The 26,197-nt window shown below is 45.9% G+C and overlaps 1 protein-coding gene across 5 annotated transcripts in view; it reads left to right on the forward strand.

Moving 5' to 3' along the window:
* The window catches only part of SYNGAP1 (synaptic Ras GTPase activating protein 1), a 469,079-nt gene that overhangs the window by 222,821 nt on the left and 220,061 nt on the right, over positions 1–26,197 (forward strand). For all 5 annotated transcript variants that reach the window (XM_040324977.1, XM_040324980.1, XM_040324978.1 and 2 more), the window contains 3 exons: positions 6,558–6,649; positions 21,000–21,121; positions 24,030–24,183. In XM_040324977.1, coding sequence (XP_040180911.1) covers positions 6,558–6,649; positions 21,000–21,121; positions 24,030–24,183 — 368 coding nt within the window. The remainder of the gene's footprint in view (positions 1–6,557; positions 6,650–20,999; positions 21,122–24,029; positions 24,184–26,197) is intronic.

Raw genomic sequence — 26,197 nt, forward strand, 5'->3', positions numbered from 1 at the left:
ATGGTCAGACACTGCAGACATGATACAGGAGATGGTCAGAGATCACAGACATAGTACAGGAGATGGTCAGAGATCACAGACATAGTACAGGAGATGGTCAGAGATCACAGACATAGTACAGGAGATGGTCAGAGACTGCAGACATGATACAGGAGATGGTCAGAGATCACAGACATGATACAGGAGATGGTCAGAGACTGCAGACATAGTACAGGAGATGGTCAGAGACACATCAGTTCTGGACAGACATATACCTATGCTCAGAACACTAGTTCTGGACGGACACAAACAAGGAGAAGAGGACTCTGCCACTTCGGCGCCCCCACCTCTGCAGGCTCCTAGGTGCAAAGCACCCTGTGCACCCTGCCTAGGATCGGCCCTGCTCAGAAGAAATAAGGACATTTAAAAGCAAAATGGAAGGATGAGGTAAGTGAAGGAGGACTGCACTAAGGTAAAGGAAGCTATTTAGGGGATTTTTTTAATTTACCTTTACAACCCCTTTAAGGTGAAAATACACCTTGCCCTGTCCGGCCCCCCAGTCCCCCCCCCCCCCCCCTTTTTTTTACTCACCTGAGCCCCGAATTTCAGTCGGCGCGATACCGCGTCGCTCTCTCCAAGGGTTCTCGGCTCTTCACTGGATAGATTGATAGCAGCGCAGCCATTGGCTCCCGCTGCTGTCAATCAAATCCAGTGACGCGGGGGCGGGGCCGAACATACACTCTGCGGCTATGGACGCCGAATGTATGACACAGGAGCGCGCTCGCAAGGAAACCCCCTCTGGAAAGAGGTTCCCAGAGGGGGTTATCTATTGCGGGGAGGAGCCGCGAGAGCCGCCATGGTACCCCAAAATAGGAGGATCGGGGCCACTCTGTGCAAAACTAACTGCACAGTGGAGGTAAGTACGACATGTTTGATATATATATATTTTTTAAAGTGAACCTTTAGGCCGGGTTCACACTTTTCCCCGCATTCAATTCGCATAGCAGGAGAATGTGACTGGATCTATGGAGCCGGTTTACATATCTCCGCAGCGGGTCCGGTGCGGTGTGCCGGACACTCCTAAGTCTGCCCCGGGCTTCTAGGCATTAATGACCTCTGAACAGGATAAATCGGTAGATACGCCGACCTAACTCGGAATCTGCGCCGACCTGAGTTTAAGTGTATTCTCAAACCGAGATACACTTAAACCTATCTAAGATACGACGGCTTGCGCGGTCCTATCTTAGGGTGCAATATTTAGGCTGGCCGCTAGGTGGCGCTTCCATTGCGGTCGGCGTAGAATATGTAAATCACTAGATACGCCTATTCACGAACGTACGCCCGGCCGCCGCAGTACAGATACGCCGTTTACGTAACGCATTATCAGGCCTAAAGATATTTCATCAAATAGTTGTAATAGTAATGTTAAAGTATGGCCGCCGTTCCCGCTTCGAAATTCGAAAATTTTACGTCGTTTGCGTAATTTGTCCGTGAATAGGGATTTACGTCATTTACGTCCACGTCGAAACCAATAGGCCCGTGCGGCGTACGTTGCCGCAATGCACACTGGGATATGTAGGTGGACGGCGCATGCGCCGTTCCAAAAAAAGTAAATCACGTCAGGTCAAGCCCCATTACCATAAAACACGCCCCCTCAGCTAAATTTGAATTAGGCGCCATTACGCCCGCCCGATTTACGCTACGCCGCCGTAACTTAGCAGGCAAGTACTTTGAGAATCATGTACTTGCCTCGCTAACTTACGGCGGGGTAGTGTAAACACGCTACACTACGCCGCCGCAAAGTTAGGGCAGCCTACCTGAATCTAGCTAATAGACAGAAAAACATAATTCATACAACAAAAATGGCCAAAAAAATTCCAGCTATACAGGCGGATTTTTTTTTCCATTAAAAAATATTTTGTATGAATGATCATTCTAAAATCTTTAGAAGAAGGAAAGTCACATTTCTCTTATTTTTTTTGCCATTATTTTGTTCCCTCCAGTATATCGCATACATTTCTGCAGCGTATTGAAGGATTGGAAGGGAAAAACAGTTACAAACAAGCTGGTTAGCGGTTATGCTTTGTTAAGATATTGAGGCTTTTATACAGTTTTATATAAAAGCAATAATTACCTTCGGTAAAACACAAAAGTACCTGGAACTCCAGGATCATTCGGTGCTTGCAGGAAACATATAGAGTCTTTTCATTGTGCACATATTTACTTAGGGTATTATTGTATTGTTTACTTGACCAGCATTTGTATGTGCATTTTTTACATGCTTACTGTACCATATTTCCATTATTATATCACATATATATTGTTTACAGTCCCCTTTTAAAGAACAAGTCTAATGAGCAATAAAAAAAAAAAAAAGTATTTGTAAACGATCACCTTGTCCCATTCAGTTTAAAATAGAAATGAAAGGCAAAACATTTGTCTATAGATATAAAAAGAATAACAAATACATTATATATACCCTTCCCCCCCCTTTTTTATAAGTGATCCCATTCCCTCTGTTCTCAGCTGCATAAGAGCTGGGGGAGGAGAAGCAACGGCACACTGAGCTTCCCAGTGAATAGATGTGCAGTGGCGGTGTGTCAGGACAAGTCTGATCATTGGAGGAGAGCATCCTGAGTTCCCATCATAGCTAGAGATCTGACCAAGCTGTGTTTTACTTCTCATGCCGCGTACACACGACCATTTTTAACCACTTAATCCCCGGGCCTTTAGGCAGCTAAATGCCCAGGCCAGGTTTTGTGATTCGGCACTGCGTCGCTTTAACTGACAATTGCGCGGTCGTGCGACGTGGCTCCCAAACAAAATTGGCGTCCTTTTTTCCCCACAAATAGAGCTTTCTTTTGGTGGTATTTGATCACCTCTGCGGTTTTTAGTTTTTGCGCTATAAAGATCTAGTTTTTTTTTTTTTTTTAGTTTTTGCGCTATTGCGCCCAGAGGCGATTAAGTTTGCATGTGTTGCGCTATATAAGTTTTGCATTCATTCATTCATTCATAAACAAAAATAGAGCGAACATTTTGAAAAAAATTAATATTTTTTACTTTTTGCTGTAATAAATATCTTGTGTAGTGAGGTGAGGGGCGCTATATCAAAATAGTGGATGCGTGTCACAATGTGCGTTTGAGTAGTACACAGTGTAACTGTGTGCCCAAATCTATGTGAAAAACCAAACAGATTATAGTCTAAACTCTATAAGTACAATAGTGCCAAATGCCGTGGAAAATAAATAAAATATAAAAAAAAAAAAAATTTAAAAGAATGTCCAGCAAATAAATAGTTAAGTGCAAAATGGATCCAGTGTTGTATCAAGTCCAGGTGCAAAATGCAAATAATCAAATCCCAAATCGCAGGGAAAAGTGCAAATGCTAAAGTGCTTGTGAATCTTCAAAATAGCCAAAGTGCGAGAAAGAAGTGATCCGCCTTCACCTATAGGTCACCAGAATAATAATGGATGGCTCCTTACCACACGGTGTTGACCAGATTACTTAAAATATGGTCAATCAGGCTTGTTTTAAATGAGGATCAGCAGGGTCTCATTGGATTCCAATGTCAGCGATTGCAGCAAATGGTGTACCAAGAAAGGAGAAGAGATACCACCATAGTGTAAAACCATTTAATATACAAAAGTTAAAATTACAATGCCAAATGGCCTCTTACTGTTGCTGGTGCCCGTTCCCGGCACTGAGGCTGTAGGTGGTGGGGATAGTAAGACAAGATAAGAGATGGCCGCGTCCTGGTCCACTAGCGTGCGTTCCACCGCTAGTTGTCCATCAACCAGTGAGACCGGAAGTGCGTGGCTGTGCGTGCGCGCTCGGATACCGCCTCGACGTCACGTTTCAGTTAAACCGTTTTCAGGAAGCGTAATAAATATCCCCCAAAAATATATATAAAAAAAAAATGTTTCCTCAGTTTAGGCCGATACGTATTCTTCTACCTATTTTTCGTAAAAAAAAATCGCAATAAGCATTTATTGATTGGTTTGCACAAAAGTTATAGCGTTTACAAAATAGGGGGTATTTTTATGGCATTTTTATTAATATTTTTTTTTTTACTAGTAATGGCGGCGATCAGCGATTTTTTTTTTTTTTGGTACTGCGACATTATGGCGGACACTTTTGACACATTTTTTGGGACCATTGGCATTTTTATAGCGATCAGTGCTATAAAAATGCATTGGATTACTATAAAAATGCCACTGGCAGGGAAGGGGTTAACACGAGGGGGCGGGGAAGGGGTTAAGTATGTTCCCTGGGTGTGTTCTAACTGTAGGGGGGGTGGCCTCACTAGGGGAAATCACTGATCTTCTGTTCATACATTGTATGAACAGAGGATTAGCTTTTCCCCACTTGACAGGACCGGGAGCTGTGTGTTTACACACCCGGCTTCCGGTCCCCGCTCTGTAACGAGCGATCGCGTGTGCCCGGCGGTGAACACGCCCGCAGGGCACGCGCACGGGAGTCGGGGGCGAGAGCAGAGTTGCCTGCGAGTTGCCTGCGAGAGAGCCGACGGCGGCAGGTCGGCAAGTAGTTAAATACCCTTTTCCCGTTTTTTATAAGTGATCCCATTCCCTCTGTTCTCAGCTGCATAAGAGCTGGGGGAGGAGAAGCAACAGCACCCTGAACTTCCCAGTGAATAGATGTGCAGTGGGGGTGTGTCAGGACAAGTCTGATCATTGGAGGAGAGCATACTGAGTTCCCATCATAGCTAGAGATCTGACCAAGCTGTGTTTTATTTCTTATGCTGTGTACACACGACCATTTTTAATGGTCTAGAAAAAAAACGTTTTTTTCAACCCGATTATTGTTAAAACGGCCTTGCCTACACACGATCGTGAAAAAAAAAATGCTCTAGCAAAACGCGGTGACGTACAACACGTACGACGGCACTATAAAGGGGAAGTTCCATTCGGATGACGCCACCCTTGGGGCTGCTTTTGCTGATTTTGTGTTAGTAAAAGACGATTCGCTCTTTTCAGTCTGTTACGAATGGTAGTTTTACCAGAACGAGCGCTCCCGTCTCTTAACCACTTAAGACCCGGACCAAAATGCTGCTAAATGACCCAAGGGGTTTTTACAATTCGGCACTGCGTTGCTTTAACAGACAATTGCGCGGTCGTGCGACGTGGCTCCCAAACAAATTTGGCGCCCTTTTTTCCTCACAAATAGAGCTTTCTTTTGGTGGTATTTGATCACCTCTGCGGTTTTTATTTTTTGCGCTATAAACAAAAATAGAGCGACAATTTTGAAAAAAATGCTATATTTTTTACTTTTTGCTGTAATAAATATCCCCCAAAAACATATATATATATAAAAAAAAATTTTCCTCAGTTTAGGCCGATACGTATTCTTCTACCTATTTTTGGTAAAAAAAAATCGCAATAAGCGTTTATCGATTGGTTTGCGCTAAATTTATAGCGTTTACAAAATAGGGGATAGTTTTATTTTTTTTTATTTTTTTACTACTATTGGCGGCGATCAGCGTTTTTTTTCGTGACTGCGACATTATGGCGGACACTTCGGACAATTTTGACACATTTTTGGGACCATTGTCATTTTCACAGCAAAAAATGCATTTAAATTGCATTCTTTATTGTGAAAATGACAGTTGCAGTTTGGGAGTTAACCACAGGGGGCGCTGTAGGAGTTAGGGTTCACCTAGTGTGTGTTTACAACTGTAGGGGGGTGTGGCTGTAGGAGTGACGTCATCGATCGAGTCTCCCTATAAAAGGGATCACTCGATCGATGCAGCCGCCACAGTGAAGCACGGGGAAGCCGTGTTTACATACGGCTCTCCCCGTTCTTCAGCTCCGGGGAGCGATCGCGACGGAGCGGCTATAAACGAATAGCCGCGCCGTCGTCCCAGATCGCTCCTGAAGCCACGGGAACCGCCGCATGTACCGGGCAGGCACGTACAGGTACGTGGATGTGCCTGTCCGTGCCATTCTGCCGACGTAAATGTACATGCGGCGGTCCGGAAGTGTTTAACTTGCTTCTGAGCATGCGGAGGTTTTTGTCTGTTTTTTAGCTAATGCATTGGATTTATTTTTGGGCCATTCATGGGACGAGATGCCAGGGCATTGGTCATGTGATTTACCACCAGAGTTTTGGGAAAGTAGAGTATGGGCAGAGTTGGGCAATCAGCAGCTGAGTTTGAACACTGGTCCTTCAGCTTGGGTGAGATCATGATAAAAAGAATGGGTATGAAACCGGTGATGAAATCAGGAAGCAAATGCATTTTCATCAGGTTAAATATTCTCTGAATTTGTCCAAATAATGCCGGTGCCTGTACATCCAAAAACATCTGCCACCTAACCTCCTTAGACTTGCCATAGTAACATGCATGTATAGAATACAGTGGGGCTAAAGGATGTGGGAGATGGGGCTTACCATCACTCCTCCAAAATACATGCAAGCCTTCATATTTTAAAGATCTTCCCTTCTTGTATTGTATACTGAAAAATGACAGGTGCTGCTTACTGGTAACAATCTTTGGTATACTAACGTGTTTCATGTTTTTCGTCAGGACGTACATATTTCTAATATGCTAATATCCTTCCTAGATTATCACCTTGCCCGTTCCCGGAGGAAAAGCGTCCCAGGAGGGAAACAGCCAAGTATGGACGCCCCTCCTGCCGCCCCCTTCCGACCGTCGGTGAGTAACAAATCAATTTTCAGTAAAATAAAGCTAACCAATATGCAGATAGATATGTATGTATGTATGTATGTAGGGTTGTCCCGATACCACTTTTTTAGGACCGAGTACGAGTACCGATACTTTTTTTCAAGTATTTGCCGATACCGAATACGATACTTTTTTTTTAAATGTGTCCCCAAATGCAGCCATGTCCCCCCACAAATGCAGCCATGTCCCCCCCATATATGCAGCCATGTCCCCCCCATATATGCAGCCATGTCCCCCCCCATATATGCAGCCATGTCCCCCCCCATATATGCAGCCATGTCCCCCCCATATATGCAGCCATGTCCCCCCCCATATGCAGCAATGTCCCCCCCCCATATGCAGCCATGTCCCCCCTATATGCAGCCATGTCCCCCCCCATATGCAGCCATGTCCCCCCCCATATGCAGCCATGTCCCCCCCATATGCAGCCATGTCCCCCCCCCATATGCAGCCATGTCCCCCCCCCCCCCATATGCAGCCATGTCCCCCCCCCCATATCCAGCCATGTCCCCCCCATATCCAGCCATGTCCCCCCCCCATATCCAGCCATGTCCTCCCCATATGCAGCCATGTCCCCCATATGCAGCCATGTCCCCCCATATGCAGCCATGTCCCCCATATGCAGCCATGTCCCCCCATATGCAGCCATGTCCCCCCCATATGCAGCCATGTCCCCCCCATATGCAGCCATGTCCTCCCCATATCCAGCCATGTCCCCACACATATGCAGCCATATCCCCCATATATGCAGCCATGTCCCCCCCATATATGCAGCCATGTCCTCCTTACCGTACATGCTGCCGCGCCGCATCCCCGCTTGGTTAATATGGGCGGGGAACATTACAGCTTTCATTTGAATAGCTGTAGTCTTTCGCGCCGCGTATAGACACTCCCCCTTGCTCGGGATTGGACAGTTCACCCGAGCAAGGGGGAGTGTCTATACGCGGCGCGGCGGGAAAGACTACAGCTATTCAAATGAATGCTGTAATGTTCCCCGCCCGTATTAACCAAGCGGGGATGCGGCAGGATGCGGCGTAGCAGCGGGATGCGGCGGGGGGGGGGGGGGAAGTATTCTATTTCGGTATCGGGGGTATTTGCGGGAGTACGAGTACTCCCGCAAATACTCGGAATCGGTCCCGATACCGATACTAGTATCGGTATCGGGACAACCCTATATGTATGTATGTATGTTTGCTGGTGATCCTTTGGAGATCCTTTTTCCTTTTGGAGATCCTTTTTCCAACTCAGTGATTCTGTTTTTTATTTTTATTTATTTATATTTTTATGACATGTTGGTATTATATCTTTCACTTGGATGTTACAATTTGCAGAGTAAATACAGCTGGATAAAACAAAAACTGCGTCTGTCTTCATTTCAGGCTGCAAGGCAACAAAATGTTTTTATTTTAAAGGGGTTGTAAACCCTCATGTTTTTTTATCTTAATACATTCTATGCATTAAGGTGAAAAACCTCCTGTGATGCAGCTGCCCCCCAGAGCCCCCGTTTTACTTACCTGAACTTGATCTTTCCAGCGGCGGGGACGAGCACACCAGCTCCAGCCGATGTCTCGGGTCCTGATTGGATAGATTGATAGCAGTGCAGCCATTGGCTCCCAGTGATGCGGGAGTTGGGGGGCGGGGCCGAGTCCTGCTGTTTGTGTCAATGGACGCAGCAGGACACGGGAGAGCGGCTCTCCAACGGGGCACTCGAGAAGAGGAGGAGCCAGGAGTGCTACTGAGGGACCCCAAAAGAGGAGGATCGGGGCCACTTTGTACAAAACTAAGAGGAGATGAGTATGACATAAAAAAAAAAGAACATTTACATATCCTTTAAGGGAGGTTATTCTTTTCTATACCCACTGTGAATATGTCATGGCTGAGCAGAGGACATTGTCTGGTCAGTGTGCCCAGCCTAATGACCATTTGCATGTGTGGGCAGCGTTACTAGTTAACTGGGATTCTATATATAGCGCACTTTCGAAAAAAAAAAAAAAAATAAACGAGCGTGTTTAAACGGACTGAATGAATATTTATGGTATATTAAGTAGATGCACGGACAGGATGCAGCTCTCCCACATGTAACCAGTTATAGTTAGAGATTCTCCAGAGAATGGCGTGCATCTGTTACAACAAACCCCTACGCCTGTATAAGAGCTCAGAGACGGGAAAAGTGTCTGCGTTCCCAATGGCAACCAATCAATTATTGGCTTTCATCGTAAATAAGGTTGGTTGCCATGGACATCGCAATTTCTCTCCTTTGCATGTGTTTTTATGCGACCAACAGTGTATTATCCAAAATGAAAAAACGAAAAAAAATGTAATGCTCTGCTACAGTAAGATCTAAAGGGTTTATTCAAATAGTAATCCAGGGAATTAACTGATTACATCAAAGGGGAGTTGTTTTCCTTTTTCAATTTTTTAAATTAAATAATAAGACATCAGTAAAGTTAGCCCAATTTTTTTTATATTGTGAAAGATGATGTTACGCCGAGTAAATTGATACCCAACATGTCACGCTTCAAAATTGCCCCCCGTTTGTGGGATGGCGACAAACTTTTACCCTTAAAAATCTCCATAGGCAACGTTTAAACAACTCTACAGGTTGCATGTTTTGAGTTACAGAGGACTAGAATTATTGCTCTCGCTCGAACGATCGCGGCGATACCTCACATGTGTGGTTTGATCACCGTTTTCATATGCGGACGCTGCTCATGTATGCGTTCGCTTCTGCGCGCAAGCTCGTTGGGACAGGGCGCTCTAAAAATTTCAATTTTTTTTCTTATTTATTTTACAATATTTTATTTATTTTTACACTGTTCCTATTACAAGGAATGTAAACATCCCTTGTAATAGAAAAAAGCATGACAGGTCCTCTTAAATATGAGATCTGGGGTCAAAAAGACCCCAGATCTCATATTTAGACTAAAATGCAATTAAAAAAATGACAAAAAAATGGCCCTTTAAGAGCTATGGGCAGAAGTGACGTTTTGACGTCACTTCCTCCCTGCTATGGTATGAAGATGGGTGGGGGCCATCTTCCCCTCACTCATCTCCATACCAAGCAACAAGAAGGACCCGATCGCCTCCGCCGGCTCCGGTAAGCGGCGGAGGGCACGGGAGAGCGGCGGGGGGCCCTCTCCTGCCGCCGATAACGATGATCTTGCGGCGAATCCACCGCAGAGACCACCATTATCGTAAACCGGACCCCCGTCTGAAGACATGGATACCTGGGTTATGGCAGCTAGCTACTGCCATAACAGAGATCTCCCTCTTCAAAGTGCTGACGTATATCGGCGTGCGGCGGTCTGGAAGTGGTTAAGATTTACCTTCAACTATGTAGTACAAGGGCCTGCCCCCAAGAAATATCATAAAGAAATCTTTAAAGCAAAAAAAATCACTTTTCTAACATCTTCGCAAAAGCCGTAACCGCCCCCGCGAACTATTTAACCTAGTCGCTCAGACCGTGAACCCAGCCTGCCTAGAGGCTCCGAACTTTGAACAAATTATCGGATTATTTCATTAATAAAATTGAAAAAATCTGTGAAACTATTCAGCAAAAGAGAATCTCCACCGACTCCCCTTTAAATCAAAAAGGCAATATTCACACAAATATGCCGCAATCAACTAAATTCACACTCAAGTCCATCTCCATCGACACCACCAAAAATATCATTGGGGCCCTGCGAGACAGCACAGCGCCTAACGATTTCATCCCCACCAAATTGTTGAAAGAATGTGCCGATATTTTGGCACCGTCTATCACGCACCTCCATAGGCGTGCTCACAGGGTGTGCCAGGTGTGCCTGGGCACACCCTAATCGCCCTGTGTTGTGCAGATTGCACCGAAATATACTGTGTTAAACATTAGGAGAAATGCCTTAATCTGATAGAAAATTGGATGACGGAGAGTTACCTTAAACTCAATGGCTCTGCTCCGCGCCAAACGAAAGACTTGCCACGACCAAATGGACACCCCCGCCCATTTTGGGACAAACCATCACCCCCAGCACCAGTCTAGTCAAGAGTCATTTTTCACACCCACATGACAATGGATGCACAAATAAGTTCTGTAGTCAGCGGATCCCACCATCTGCTGCGCCTACTACATAGACTCATCCCCTTTATCCCAAAAGAAGACACAGCAGTAGTGGTGAGAACAATAATCAACTCCAGACTCGACTATGCCAACGCCAGGGGAGGGCTGGCAGCCTTAGGCCTGGGGGGCAAGTCCAGTCAAGTGGCCCATAGAGCATGGAAAAGTGTCAAGAGGGTCTCTGCTCACCAAAGCCTGCCCCCCTCCCCTTTAACTAAGTCCACAGAGCACCCCTTTTTTACACTGGGAGGCAGGAGAGACTAGAGAGGGTGAGCTTACCAAGATGGAGGCTGAGGTGCAGGCAGACTGTCTGATGCTTTTTTGGGTTCAAACTTCCTGTCTAGTGCCCACACATGCCCGGGGAATGTGGGCAGGGCAGACTCAGAAGGAGGAGGAGCAGGTGAGCTCTATCTCTCCTTGTGTCTGTGCAGAGAGAGAAGGGGATGTCAGCACTGGTGTGCGCTGAGGCTGAGCTATGTGTGAGACGAGACATAGCTCAGCTCTGCAGTCATCTACCTCGGAGCTGACAGGCACAGCTGCACAGTGGGAGGTGAGCAGCGGCCGTGACCTGTGTTAACAGAGCTCCAGCAGGCATATTCCTGCTCTGCAAAAACAACATTTGGTAGTGGCGGTGCATAGTGTCACCAGCCCGGGGGGAGATTTCCAGCCTGCCAGCCCTCCCCTGGCCATCGCCCTTTACCTCGGACATCCAAAATACCAAATTGCTCATCTACAAGTCGTCCAGAATACGGCGGCTTGACTAGTAACAGGGAAAAAACCCTGGGAATCAATCTCCCCTCCCTGAGATCCCTTCACTGGTTGCCCGTAAAAGACCGAATTACGTTTAAGGCACTTTGCCTGACGCACAAATGTGTTCAAGGAGATGCCCCCCAATATCTATGTGAAAAAATAAAATGTCACAACCCCAATCGCGTTCTCCGTTCTACTAACCAAAATCTACTCCAGATACCCAAAGCCAAAGACAACGAAGATTTGCAGTCCAAGGACCTAGACCGTGGAACGCTCTACCGACCAGCATCCAAATGGAAGTGAATCACCGGGCCTTCAGGAAAAAACTCAAAACCCATCTATTCTGAAGGCAAAATATAGTAGAAAATGGATACCAAGCGCCCTGAGGCGATTCAGTTCGCATATATCGCGCTATACAAGTTTCTCACTCACTCTTAGGCCCCGTACACACGAGAGGATTATCCGCTGGAAACGGTCCTCCGGATTGATCCGGTGAGTCTGTACAGACCACCGGATCAATCCGCTGGACGGGATTCCAGCGGATAGATTTCTTAGCAGGCTAAAATTTTTATCCGCTGGAAATCCATCGGCCCGAAAAATATCCGCGGATAAATATCCGCTGGGCCGTACACACCACAGGATCTATCCGCTGGAACTGATCTGCGGATAAATCCCAGCGGATAGATCCGGTGGTGTGTACGAGGCCATAAAGTTTTACATTTTGGTTGTATTGCTCTCGATCAACTGGGCTTTCTAGTTCTTCATCTATTCTTCTTCTTTTTTGAAAATCCCTCGGGGAGAATGATGGCATAGTGTGGTTTTTGCAATAGCTACTGCTGTTGGGATACACTGGGAATTCTGGTTGGAATATCTCACCAATGGCTCCTTTGAGGGAAACGATGCCAGAAACGATTCAACTTGTTTGGTGTTATACAAAACTGAATTATTTGTTTTGGGTGAACAGGGCAATGATGACTAGTTCACTTTATGCTGAGCTATAAAACAGAATGGGTACAAGATGTATGGGCCTCTGACCAGCGCTTAGTACTAAGGGGTCAATTCACAAAATTTACTGCGTGCATTACATCACTTCACTTTGTGTTTTATTTTCATCATTTGTTTAGAAATATCGCATTGGGTCATTTATAAAAGGAAATACCACATTCAATATTTCTTTATGTATTTTTCCATTTATTACTATAAAAAATTACAAAAAAACACCACTATTTGATAGCTCTAAAATGTTGGAGCTTAACATTGTTAGTAAGTGCCACTGTGGCAGAGCTTAGCACTGTCAGGAATCCCCACTAATACAGAGCTTAGCACTGTAAGGAAAATCCTCTATGTCAGAGGTCAAAGCTTAGCACTGTTAGAAAACGCCACTATGTCAGAGCTTAGCACTGTCAGAAAACGCCACTATGGAAGAGCTTAGCACTGTCCGAAAACGCCACTATGGAAGAGCTTAGCACTGTCAGAAACGCCACTATGGAAGAGCTTAGCACTGTCAGAAGCGCCACTATGGAAGAGCTTAGCACTGTCAGAAAACGCCACTATGGAAGAGCTTAGCACTGTCAGAAACGCCACTATGGAAGAGCTTAGCACTGTCAGAAAACGCCACTATGGAAGAGCTTAGCACTGTCAGAAACGCCACTATGGAAGAGCTTGGCACTGTCAGAAAATGCCACTATGGAAGAGCTTAGCACTGTCAGAAAACGCCACTATGGAAGAGCTTAGCACTGTCAGAAAATGCCACTATGGAAGAGCTTAGCACTGTCAGAAACGCCACTATGTCAGAGCTTAGCACTGTCAGAAAACGCCACTATGGAAGAGCTTAGCACTGTCAGAAAACGCCACTATGGAAGAGCTTAGCACTGTCAGAAAACGCCACTATGGAAGAGCTTAGCACTGTCAGAAAACGCCACTATGGCAGAGCTTAGCACTGTCAGAAAACGCCACTATGGAAGAGCTTAGCACTGTCAGAAAACACCACTATGGCAGAGCTTAGCACTGTCAGAAACGCCACTATGGAAGAGCTTAGCACTGTCAGAAACGCCACTATGGAAGAGCTTAGCACTGTCAGAAAACGCCACTATGGCAGAGCTTAGCACTGTCAGAAACGCCACTATGGAAGAGCTTAGCACTGTCAGAAACGCCACTATGGAAGAGCTTAGCACTGTCAGAAAACGCCACTATGGAAGAGTTTAGCACTGTCAGAAACGCCACTATGGAAGAGCTTAGCACTGTCAGAAACGCCACTATGGAAGAGCTTAGCACTGTCAGAAAACGCCACTATGGAAGAGTTTAGCACTGTCAGAAACGCCACTATGGAAGAGCTTAGCACTGTCAGAAACGCCACTATGGAAGAGCTTAGCACTGTCAGAAAACGCCACTATGGAAGAGCTTAGCACTGTCAGAAAACGCCACTATGGAAGAGCTTAGCACTGTCAGAAACGCCACTATGGAAGAGCTTAGCACTGTCAGAAAACGCCACTATGGAAGAGCTTAGCACTGTCCGAAACGCCACTATGGAAGAGCTTAGGCTCCATTCACACCTAGGCGTTTTTACGCCTGTAGCGCGACGCGCACAAACGCCAGAGGGACGAAAAGTAATGAAAGGCAATGGGGATGGTTCACATCTGAACGCCTAAACGCCTGTAGCCTGTAGCTCAAAAAAGTTCCGGACCCTTTTTTGTCGCTCCTAGCGCGCGATATGCGCGTATTTGAGCGTTTTTTTTTACATTGAAGTCAATGTAAAACGCCTGATACGCGCGTATTGCGCGTAAACACGCGCTTGTACAAGCGTTTTGACGCATGTGTTGCTGAAATCCCAGGAAGAGGAATAAAAAATTCCTAGGAGAGCAACAAGTGATGTCAGGGATGATCATTTTTCTTATTGACTAATATGGAAAAAGACAAAGTACAAAAACAGCGAACGCCACTGTGCGAAAACGCGCATATACGCGCGACAAAAACGTCGGTAAAAATCGCCTGTAAAAACGCCTGTACGCCCTACGCCTAGGTGTGAATGGAGCCTTAGCACTGTCAGAAAACGCAACTATGGAAGAGCTTAGCACTGTCAGAAACGCCACTATGGAAGAGCTTGGCACTGTCAGAAAACGCCACTATGGAAGAGCTTAGCACTGTCAGAAAACGCCACTATGGAAGAGTTTAGCACTGTCAGAAAACACCACTATGGAAGAGCTTAGCACTGTCAGAAACACCACTATAGAAGAGCTTAGCACTGTCAGAAAACGCCACTATGGAAGAGCTTAGCACTGTAAAGAAACGCCACTATGGAATAGCTTAGCACTGTCAGAAAACACCACTATGGAAGAGCTTAGCACTGTAAGGAAACGCCACTATGGAAGAGCTTAGCACTGTAATGAAACGCCACTATGGAAGAACTTAGCACTGTCAGAAACCACCACTATGGAAGAGCTTAGCACTGTCAGAAAACGCCACTATGGAAGAGCTTAGCACTGTCAGAAAACGCCACTATGGAAGAGCTTAGCACTGTCAGAAACGCCACTATGGAAGAGCTTAGCACTGTCAGAAAACGCCACTATGGAAGAGCTTAGCACTGTCAGAAAACGCCACTATGGAAGAGCTTAGCACTGTCAGAAAACGCCACTATGGAAGAGCTTAGCACTGTCAGAAAACGCCACTATGGAAGAGCTTGGCACTGTCAGAAAACGCCACTATGGAAGAGCTTGGCACTGTCAGAAAACGCCACTATGGCAGAGCTTGGCACTGTCAGAAAACGCCACTATGTCAGAGCGTGGCACTGTCAGAAAACGCCCCTATGGAAGAGCTTAGCACTGTCAGAAAACGCCACTATGGAAGAGCTTAGGCTCCATTCACACCTAGGCGTTTTTACGCCTGTAGCGCGACGCGCACAAACGCCAGAGGGACGAAAAGTAATGAAAGGCAATGGGGATGGTTCACATCTGAACGCCTAAACGCCTGTAGCCTGTAGTCTGTAGCTCAAAAAAGTTCCGGACCCTTTTTTGTCGCTCCTAGCGCGCGATATGCGCGTATTTGAGCGTTTTTTTTTACATTGAAGTCAATGTAAAACGCCTGATACGCGCGTAAACACGCTCTTGTACAAGCGTTTTGACGCCTGTGTTGCTGAAATCCGGAAGAGGTATATTCACCCAGAAAGAGGAATAAAAAATTCCTAGGAGAGCAACAAGTGATGTCAGGGATGATCATTTTTCTTATTGGCTAATATGGAAAAAGACAAAGTACAAAAACGTCGAACGCCACTGTGCGAAAACGCGCGCATACACGCGCGACAAAAACGTCGGTAAAAATCGCCTGTAAAAACGCCTGTACGCCCTACGCCTAGGTGTGAATGGAGCCTTAGCACTGTCAGAAAACGCCACTATGGAATAGCTTAGCACTGTCAGAAAACGCCACTATGGAAGAGCTTAGCACTGTCAGAAAACGCCACTATGGAAGAGCTTAGCACTGTCAGAAAACACCACTATGGAAGAGCTTAGCACTGTCAGAAAACGCCACTATGGAAGAGCTTAGCACTGTCAGAAACGCCACTATGGAAGAGCTTAGCACTGTCAGAAACCACCACTATGGAAGAGCTTAGCACTGTCAGAAAACGCCACTATGGAAGAGCTTAGCACTGTCAGAAAACGCCACTATGGAAGAGCTTAGCACTGTCAGAAAACGCCACTATGGAAGAGCTTAGCACTGTCAGAAACGCCACTATGGAAGAGCTTAGCACTGTCAGAAACCACCACTATGGAAGAGCTTAGCACTGTCAGAAAACGCCACTATGGAAGAGCTTAGCACTGTCAGAAAACGCCACTATGGAAGAGCTTAGCACTGTCAGAAAACGCCACTATGGAAGAGCTTAGCACTGTCAGAAACCACCACTATGGAAGAGCTTAGCACTGTCAGAAACGCCACTATGGAAGAGCTTAGCTCTGTCAGAAACCACCACTATGGAAGAGCTTAGCACTGTCAAACGCCACTATGGAAGAGCTTAGCACTGTCAGAAACGCCACTATGGAAGAGCTTAGCACTGTCAGAAAACACCACTATGGAAGAGCTTAGCACTGTCAGAAAACACCACTATGGAAGAGCTTAGCACTGTCAGAAACGCCACTATGGAAGAGCTTAGCACTGTCAGAGACGCCACTATGGAAGAGCTTAGCACTGTCAGAAAACACCACTATGGAAGAGCTTAGCACTGTCAGAAAACACCACTATGGAAGAGCTTAGCACTGTCAGAGACGCCACTATGGAAGAGTTTAGCACTGTCAGAAACGCCACTATGGAAGAGCTTAGCACTGTCAGAAAACGCCACTATGGAAGAGCTTAGCACTGTCAGAAACCACCACTATGGAAGAGTTTAGCACTGTCAGAAAACACCACTATGGAAGAGCTTAGCACTGTCAGAAAACACCACTATGGAAGAGCTTAGCACTGTCAGAAAACGCCACTATGGAAGAGCTTAGCACTGTCAGAAAACGCCACTATGGAAGAGTTTAGCACTGTCAGAAACCACCACTATGGAAGAGCTTAGCACTGTCAGAAACGCCACTATGGAAGAGCTTAGGACTGTCAGAAAACACCACTATGGAAGAGCTTAGCACTGTCAGAAACGCCACTATGGAAGAGCTTAGCACTGTCAGAAAACACCACTATGGAAGAGCTTAGCACTGTCAGAAAACACCACTATGGAAGAGCTTAGCACTGTCAGAAAACGCCACTATGGAAGAGCTTAGCACTGTCAGAGACGCCACTATGGAAGAGCTTAGCACTGTCAGAGACGCCACTATGGAAGAGCTTAGCACTGTCAGAAACGCCACTATGGAAGAGCTTAGCACTGTCAGAAAACACCACTATGGAAGAGCTTAGCACTGTCAGAAAACGCCACTATGGAAGAGCTTAGCACTGTCAGAAAACACCACTATGGAAGAGCTTAGCACTGTCAGAAAACGCCACTATGGAAGAGCTTGGCACTGTCAGAAACGCCACTATGGAAGAGCTTAGCACTGTCAGAAAACGCCACTATGGAAGAGCTTAGCACTGTCAGAAAACGCCACTATGGAAGAGCTTAGCACTGTCAGAAAACGCCACTATGGAAGAGCTTAGCACTGTCAGAAACGCCACTATGGAAGAGCTTAGCACTGTCAGAAAACGCCACTATGGAAGAGCTTAGCACTGTCAGAAAACGCCACTATGGAAGAGCTTAGCACTGTCAGAGACGCCACTATGGAAGAGCTTAGCACTGTCAGAAAACACCACTATGGAAGAGCTTAGCACTGTCAGAGACGCCACTATGGAAGAGCTTAGCACTGTCAGAAAACGCCACTATGGAAGAGCTTAGCACTGTCAGAAAACGCCACTATGGCAGAGGTCAAAGCTTAGCACTGTCAGAAAACGCCACTATGGCAGAGCTTATTACTTCCAGAAAATTCCAATATGGCATAGCTTAGCACTGTAAGGAAACGCTTGTATGTCAGAGGTCAGAGCTTAGCACTGTCAGAAACTGCCAGTATGGCAGAGCTTAGCACTGTTAGGAAATGCCAGTATGGCAGAGCTTATTACTGCCAGAAAATGCCAATATGGTAGAGCTTAGCACTGTCAGAGGAACGCCACTATGGCAGAGCTTAGCACTGTTAGGAAATGCTAGTATGGCAGAGCTTAGCACTGTTAGGAAATGCCAGTATGGCAGAGATTAGCACTGTGAGGAAATGCCAGTATGGCAGAGCTTAGCACTGTGAGGAAATGCCAGTATGGCAGAGATTAGCACTGTGAGGAAATGCCAGTATGGCAGAGCTTAGCACTGTGAGGAAATGCCAGTATGGCAGAGCTTAGCACTGTGAGGAAATGCCAGTATGGCAGAGATTAGCACTGTGAGGAAATGCCAGTATGGCAGAGATTAGCACTGTTAGGAAATGCCAGTATGGCAGAGATTAGCACTGTCAGGAACTGCCAGTATGGAAGAGCTTGGCACTGTTAGGAAATGCCAGTATGGCAGAGCTTAGCACTGTTAGGAAATGCCAGTATGGCAGAGTTTAGCACTGTTAGGAAATGCCAGTATGGCAGAGCTTAGCACTGTGAGGAAATGCCAGTATGGCAGAGCTTAGCACTGTTAGGAAATGCCAGTATGGCAGAGCTTAGCATGGTCAGGAAATGCCAGTATGGCAGAGCTTAGCATGGTCAGGAAATGCCAGTATGGCAGAGCTTAGCATGGTCAGGAAATGCCAGGTTGGCAGAGCTTAGCATGGTCAGGAAATGCCAGTATGGCAGAGCTTAGCATGGTCTGGAAATGCCAGGTTGGCAGAGCTTAGCATGGTCAGGAAACACCACTATGTTAGGGCTTAGCATTGGCAGAAAATGCCATTATGCCAAGTGCTACTGTCAGGAAACGCGACTATATCAGAGCTTAGCACAGTCTGAAAACGCCACTTTGGCAAAGCCCAGTTAATGTCAAGTGTTCATAAACCTCACGCCACATCGGATGTATGTAAACATCAATGAGTATATTGAACCAATTAGCACTACTTTAAATTATCACTGACTTCTGCCTGCAGAGTTCTATGAGGTGTCTATTGAGAAAAGCAGGAGAGAGAAGTAAAGCATACTACAGATTCATAAGAAATAGAGGCGATTATTACTGAAATATTTATTTTATATGAAAATATGTCAATTTCAAATCTGTGACATTTATGTGTGATCGATCCATCAATCAACTTGGGTTTAACAAGCATGTTGGATTTTTTACATTTGATTACTGCTGGCAGCTATAGCCGCTAGCAGTCATCATTGTGTTCTGCCTGCCAGCATGGATTCCCGCGACACCCTCGGCGGGAGGAATTTTCCCATTAACACTGACTGTGTTGATGGGGGAATCAAGCGATTTTCTTTCCTTCCACCCAGTGGTGACTGGTGGGTTTTTGTTTTTTGGGGGTGCGGCAAACAACAACCCGCCCACCGGTGGACAGCAGCGTGGCACTACCACTCCCAGCTGGCGACTGGCAGTGCGGCACTAGCGAACCCCCTGCTGTCTGCTGGTCAGTCCTTTCCCCATCTAGGTGGCGGGGTGTGGGCAGCTGCTCCGGTGTCCCCTCCAGCATGGTGGGCGGGCCCCATCTAGGTGGCAAGGTGCAGGCAAGGGCCCTGGTATTCCCTCCAGCACAGTGGGTGGGCCCCATCTAGGAGACGAGGTGCTGGCAGTGGCTTCGGTGTCCTCTCCAGCATGGCTGGCGGGCCCCATCTAGGTGGCGAGGTGCGGGCAGGGGCTTTGGTGTCCCCTCCAGCATGGCGGGTGGGCCCCATCTAGGTGGCAGGGTGCGGGCAGTGGCTTTGGTGTCCCCTCCAGCATGGCGGGCCCCATCTAGGTGGTGGGTGGTAAGGTATGGGCAGCTCCTCCAACGGTTTTCGCCAAGCATCTACACTGTTTCTCCTAAGGGCTAGGTATCCAATAGGGTCGCCTAATATTTTGGCCAATTGGCAAACAGGTCTCATGACTCACTTCCTTATTGACAGGGAGTTAATTTAGTGTGAAAATAGCAAATATTCATTTGATATCGTTACACAACTGGCTGGGCTTCGGGCACAGTGCTCCTTGCCCGAAGCTCATCCTTTTTTGAGCCTCTGGCTCTAATCACATGCTTCAAAAAAACACCCCCCCCCCATTGGAATCCATGGTCCGGTGCCCTGTATGTATATCAGGGGGCCGGACGCATGGATGTGGATGGGGGGGGGGGGGTGCCCATGCGCCCCTAATGGAAGGGCTGCCACTGCCTCCACCCATGGTGGAAGGAAAGAAAATCAAATCCTCTATGGGCTACTTAAAGCCCAGATAAAGTCACAGAAATCGATATTTACCCAGATATGGTCAGACACACCCACTTCCTTTCCTCTGTACTACAAGCCTGCCTGGGAACACTTGTGATGAGGGGTGTGGCAATTACTCTGCTATGCCAGGTCAGAGCTCTGGAGTGGGAAAGCAGGAAGCACAGTTCCACTGGAAAGGGTATTTTCAAGGCAAAATCTGTTAGAAAAGATAACATGTGGCGGTATGGAACTAAGAGTTAAAAAAAAAAACATGAAAAACTAATGAAATATATCCAGCTTTTCTAATTGTATGCCTGATGATTCAACTTGGTTATTAAAAGAGTAGGATTTGGAGGCCACCTTGTTAAAGGGGGCTTCCAGATTCTGATAAGCCCCCTGCCCGCAGACCCCCACAACCACAGGCCAGGGTTGTGGGGAAGAGGCTCTTGTCCTTGAATTATTTTTCCCCATCATGGGTGTGAGAGGGGCCCCATGTCAAGTTTTGCCTAAGGCATCACAAAGCCTAGAGCCGCCTCTGGTCCTTGGAATAAAGTTTTCTTCGGGTCTAATTTCTATTTGTAGTCTATTGTTCCTTTCTATAGTTCTGTCATTAACAATACTCGGTCTCCTGTCCAATGACTCATTGCTCTAATTTTTTTGTCTTTTTAGCAGGGTTTCCTGAGTCGTCGCTTGAAGAGCTCTATAAAGAGGACAAAGAGTCAACCCAAGCTAGATCGGACCAGCAGCTTTCGGCAGATCCTCCCACGTTTCCGGAGTGCTGACCATGACAGGTGAGGACTCCGCCTCCCTCAGCTTAAAGGGAAAGTGTGTATTTTACAGGGAGTGCAAATTTGGAGTTATTATTACAGCATTTACCCAGAAAATTATTTGTTATGTAACTTCCACATTTCTATCTGCTTACTGTTTGACATTTTTCTCACTTTAATATACACTATATTACCAAAAGTATTGGGACGCCTGCCTTTACGGGGACATGGTGCCCCCATCCATAGGTCCTAATCTTCATGCAGATGCATGGATTGCAATATTATTATTTTTTTAAGCACATGATTAGAGCCTGAGGCTCTAATTGGCTTAAAAAAAGGGTGGGCTCGGGGCACAGAGCACTGTGCCCTGAGCTCACACAGTTGTGTGACAATAGCAAATTAATATTCACTATGGTTTTCCTGATTTTCCTCCTGGCCAATCAGGAAGCAGTTCCTGAGACCCGATTAACCAGGGAGTGTCAGTCAAGACCCACTTCCTGTTTGGCCTGGAGGAGAAGCAATAGCCACGGAGCGAGGAGGGGGGGGGGGGTCACCACATTCCTGTCTGTCTCCCACAAGGGTGGGGGGGTTTGAAGGGGCGTTGGTTTGCCCCCCCCTCCAAAATATTGAGCCCCAGCACTATAGAGGGGGAGGGAGGGAAAGCTTTGGTGGCATATCAGGGGTCTAAACAGACCCCCTGATGTTTCATTTTTGGTTCAAAGAAACACAGATGCCCGATCCTTTTTTGCACCCTCGGCTGTACTGCAGAATAAATGAACAGGAAACCCTTGTAAAGAGGCTCCCTGTTCATTCACAAACTGAAGCACAGTAAACACAGTTTACTATGCTTCAGTTATGAATGAAGACAGTAGTGATCAGAGCTGTGGGGGAAGAGAATCATGGACAGGGGAGGGGGTGACCAAGGCAGTGGGGGGCGATCCCTGAAACCAATCGCTCTTTGGCTCCCCCTGCAGAGCTGACAACCAATGGGAGGTAGAGGTGGAGAAACTGGGGAAGGGGCACCGAGCTGTGAGCCGCAGCTTTTGCCTGCACTATAAAGCTGATGTTGAATTGATGGGGCCCCATACAGGAGGGCCAGTGATACCCCCTTATCGGCAGCCCTGATCACAAGTATTAACCCTATGCAAATATTTTTTTGTAAATTGTTTATTTTCATAGTCAAGGATTATAAAAAAATGTTAAGCGACAATGATACATGGCAATTGATGGAAAAGGCAAAAATGCTAATCACATGTCAAGTTTATATCCCATTCAATGCCATTCAAACTGTAACTCCTGGCCTCATGTGTGGACAACTTATAATAGTCACCTGTAATATAATGCCAGTATAGATGCCACCCTGGCTCGAGTTTTCTCTTTTACATATAGGACATACAATGAGGGAAAAAAGTATTTGACCCCCTGCTGATTGTGTATGTTTTCCCACTCTTGGCCATGGTCGAGAGATTGGAATCTGATTGATTGTTCTTTTGGACAGGTGTCTTTTTTATACAGGTAACAAGCTGAGATTAGGAGCACTCCCTTTAAGAGAGTGCTCCTAATCTTAGCTTGTTACCTGTATAGCAGACACCTGGGAGCCAGAAATCTTGCTGATTCATATGGGATCAAATACTTATTTCACTCATTAAAATGTAAATCAATTTATAACTTTTTTGAAATGCGTTTTTCTCGATATTTTTGTTGTTATTCTGTCTCTTTCTGTTAAAATAAACCGACCATTAAAATTATAGACTGATCATTTAAGGGCAAACTTACAAAATCAGCAGGGGGTCAAATACTTTTTTCCTTCACTGTATAATAAAGTAGGTAAATCAGGGCCGCCATCAGGGGGGTACAGGCAGAACACCTGTAAGGGGCCCGGAGGTCCCCAGGGGCCCGGATGGCAACCCCCTGAAAAAAAAAAAATTTTTTTATTTTTTATAAAAAAAAAAAAAAAATGTAAAAATATATTTGTATTTTTTTTTTCTTAAAGGGATAAAAAAAAATTTAGAGAGAGATCTGGAGGTCCCCAGGGGCCCGGAGGCCCACAGGGCCCCGGATGGCAACCCCCCCTTTTTTTTATTTATTTTTTATTAAAAAATATATTTCTTTTTTAATATATATATTTTTTTAAAGGGCCAATTTTTTTTTTTTTTTAGGGGTCTGGAGGTCCCCAGGGCCTGAGATGGCAACCCCTCCTTTTTTTATAAAAAAAATATATTTTTTTAATATATTTTTATTTTATTTTTTATTAAAGGGCCAATTTTTTTTTAGAGAGAGATCTGGAGGTCCCCAGTGGCCCGGATGCCAACCCCCCCTTTTTTTTTTATTTATTTTTTGTAAATATTTTTATTTTATTTTTTATTAAAGGGCCAATTTTTTTTTTTTTTAGGGGTCTGGAGCTCCCCAGGGGCCCGGAGATCCCCAGGACCCCAAATGACAACCCCCCTTTTTTTATAAAAAAAAATATTTTTTTTTTACATATTTTTTTATTTCTTTTATTTTTTATATATATTATTATTATTAAAGGGCCCAGAGGTCCCCAGGGCCCCAGGTGGCAACCCCCCTTTTAAATAAAGGGGCCAGATATATATTTTTCTTTCTTCTTTTTCTTGTAAAGGGGCCCCCCCTGCTTCTCAATTCACGGCAGCCACCCACTTCTCAATTTCCGGCGGCAGCACTCCCCCCCCCCGGTTCTCTGCTCCAGGGGGCCCATGCCTGAAGCTGTGTAAGGGGCCCCATAATTCCTGATGGCGGCCCTGAGGTAAATCAACACACAGGCCTAAGGAACAAAAATGTCAGGAAAGAAATCGTAATGTTTTTGTGTTTTTCCTCAGTCACCAGTGTGAAGATTGCAGTCATATTTATCCAGGTAAACGTTCCCCATCAAAGGACTGTCACCAATGTCTGTCTTGTCCCCTCTCTCCTCCAGGGCTCGCCTCATGCAGGCATTCAAGGAATCGCACTCCCATGAGTCTTTGCTGAGTCCGAGCAGCGCTGCGGAAGCCTTGGATCTGAATCTGGATGAAGATTCGGTGGTGAAACCCGTGCACAGCAGTATCTTGGGACAGGAGTTTTGTTTTGAGGTGATGTTCTTGTTTAAAGCTGGACTCCAGCTTTACCGTTTGATCTTCCAAACTTGTGCAGGTCCCTGTATTGAAATGGCTTACTCTGATTTTGCGGCACACTCTGAGCTTCTGCATTAGGATAGAGCCAGTCTTGTTTTCTGGCTGGAGTTTGGGTTGCCACCTTCTCTTCAAGCCAAACCCGAACACTTTAGCAGCCTGGGACACCGTTGGGTGTCCCCAAGGAGAATAGTAATGCGGTGTGCATAACGTGCCACAGCAAGTAGTGGGTGTGGCCAAATTGCTCTTGCTGACATCATTACCCTGCCCCCCAGTGATGTCAAACCTGCCCCCAGACAGCCACCCACAGCTCCCGGGTGGCAACTAGGGATGAGCCGAACACCCCCCCGTTCGGTTCGCACCAGAACCTTCGAACGGACCGATCGTTCGCGCGAACATTTAGAACCCCATTGACATCTATGGGACTCGAACGTTCGAATTCAAAAGTGCTAATTTTAAAGCCTAATATGCAAGTTATTGTCGTAAAACATCTTTGAGAACCTGGGTCTTGCCCCAGGGAACATGTATCAATGGAAAAAAAGTTTTAAAAACGGACGTTTTTTCAGGACTCCTGACAAAACTGTGTTTAAAACTTTTTTTCCATTGATACATGTTCCCTCGGGCAAGACCCGGGTTCTCAAAGACGTTTTCACAGGCATACTATAGACACCCAGCAGGTACAATAAATGAATTTTCCATTTTTTTATTTTTTTTATTTGAGCATCATTAAAATCACTGCTCCTGAATCTTTAGGTGCAAACTACAGAGCACACGGGCAGTACACACCAAGTAGCTATAGGTGCAAACTACAGAGCACACGGGCAGTACACACCAAGTAGCTTTAGGTGCAAACTACAGAGGACAAAGGCAGTACACACCAAGTAGCTATAGGTGCAAACTACAGAGGACAAAGGCAGTACACACCAAGTAGCTATAGGTGCAAACTACAGAGGACAAAGGCAGTACACACCAAGTAGCTTTAGGTGCAAACTACAGAGGACACAGGCAATAAACCACATAAGAATACTGCAGCTAGCACAATCACCTGCCTGCCAGTAAATTAGGAAGAACTGATCTAGCTAAACTATACAGTGTATACATATATGTACAACACCTGGGATGCATATATCTCCTCTACACACTGTAACATTAACTGACTAGCATGCCTGCTCTATCTACCTGCAAAAAATGACACTCTCTCTCTGTCCTCTCTTAACCACCGCAACACACTACACAAGGTCGACCTGCAGGCGGCCTTTTACAGTGTGGGGCATGTACTAAACCCCCTGAGCCATAATTGGCCAAAGCCACCCTGGCTTTGGCCAATTATGGCTCTCCGTTTTTTGCAAGCTGTGATTGGCCAAGCATGCGGGTCATAGTGCATGCTTGGCCAATCATCAGCCAGCAAAGCCGCAGTGAATTATGGTCAGTTGAACGTAACTCGAATTTGGCGCGAACGACCCGTTTTGTTCCTATTTCGACGAACGATCAAACATTCGATGTTCGAGTGGAACATGAGTTCGACTCGAATACGTAGCTCATCCCTAGTGGCAACACATTTATGTGTGACTATCTTGGTTACTTGGGGAAAAACAGCCTGGTCTGAATAATGTGTCCGGGTTTCAGTTTTCCTGAAACCCAAACACATAATTCAAAACCTGCACTGTCCGGATGAATCACGCACAGGTGGCAACCCTAGCTGGAGGACATCCAGCATCATCCAGATCTTTCCCCCACATAGCCTGACTGTTCCTGATCTGCCTCTTTCATTCAATGAATATCAATATTTTCATTCATTGGATATATTATTTTTTTCAGTTACATTACATGTGAGTGTTACCTGGGGCGGTCTGCATGTCAGTGCAATCTTCCTAAGAACACCCAATGCCCCAAACTGACATCCACCATTCAAGGCATTTCGGTATTTAATATGTAAATTCACCTTTACAGAACATCTGTAAAGATGACCCAACAA

Source organism: Rana temporaria, chromosome 9 (genome assembly GCF_905171775.1).
Source record: "Rana temporaria chromosome 9, aRanTem1.1, whole genome shotgun sequence".
Lineage (NCBI taxonomy): Eukaryota > Metazoa > Chordata > Amphibia > Anura > Ranidae > Rana > Rana temporaria.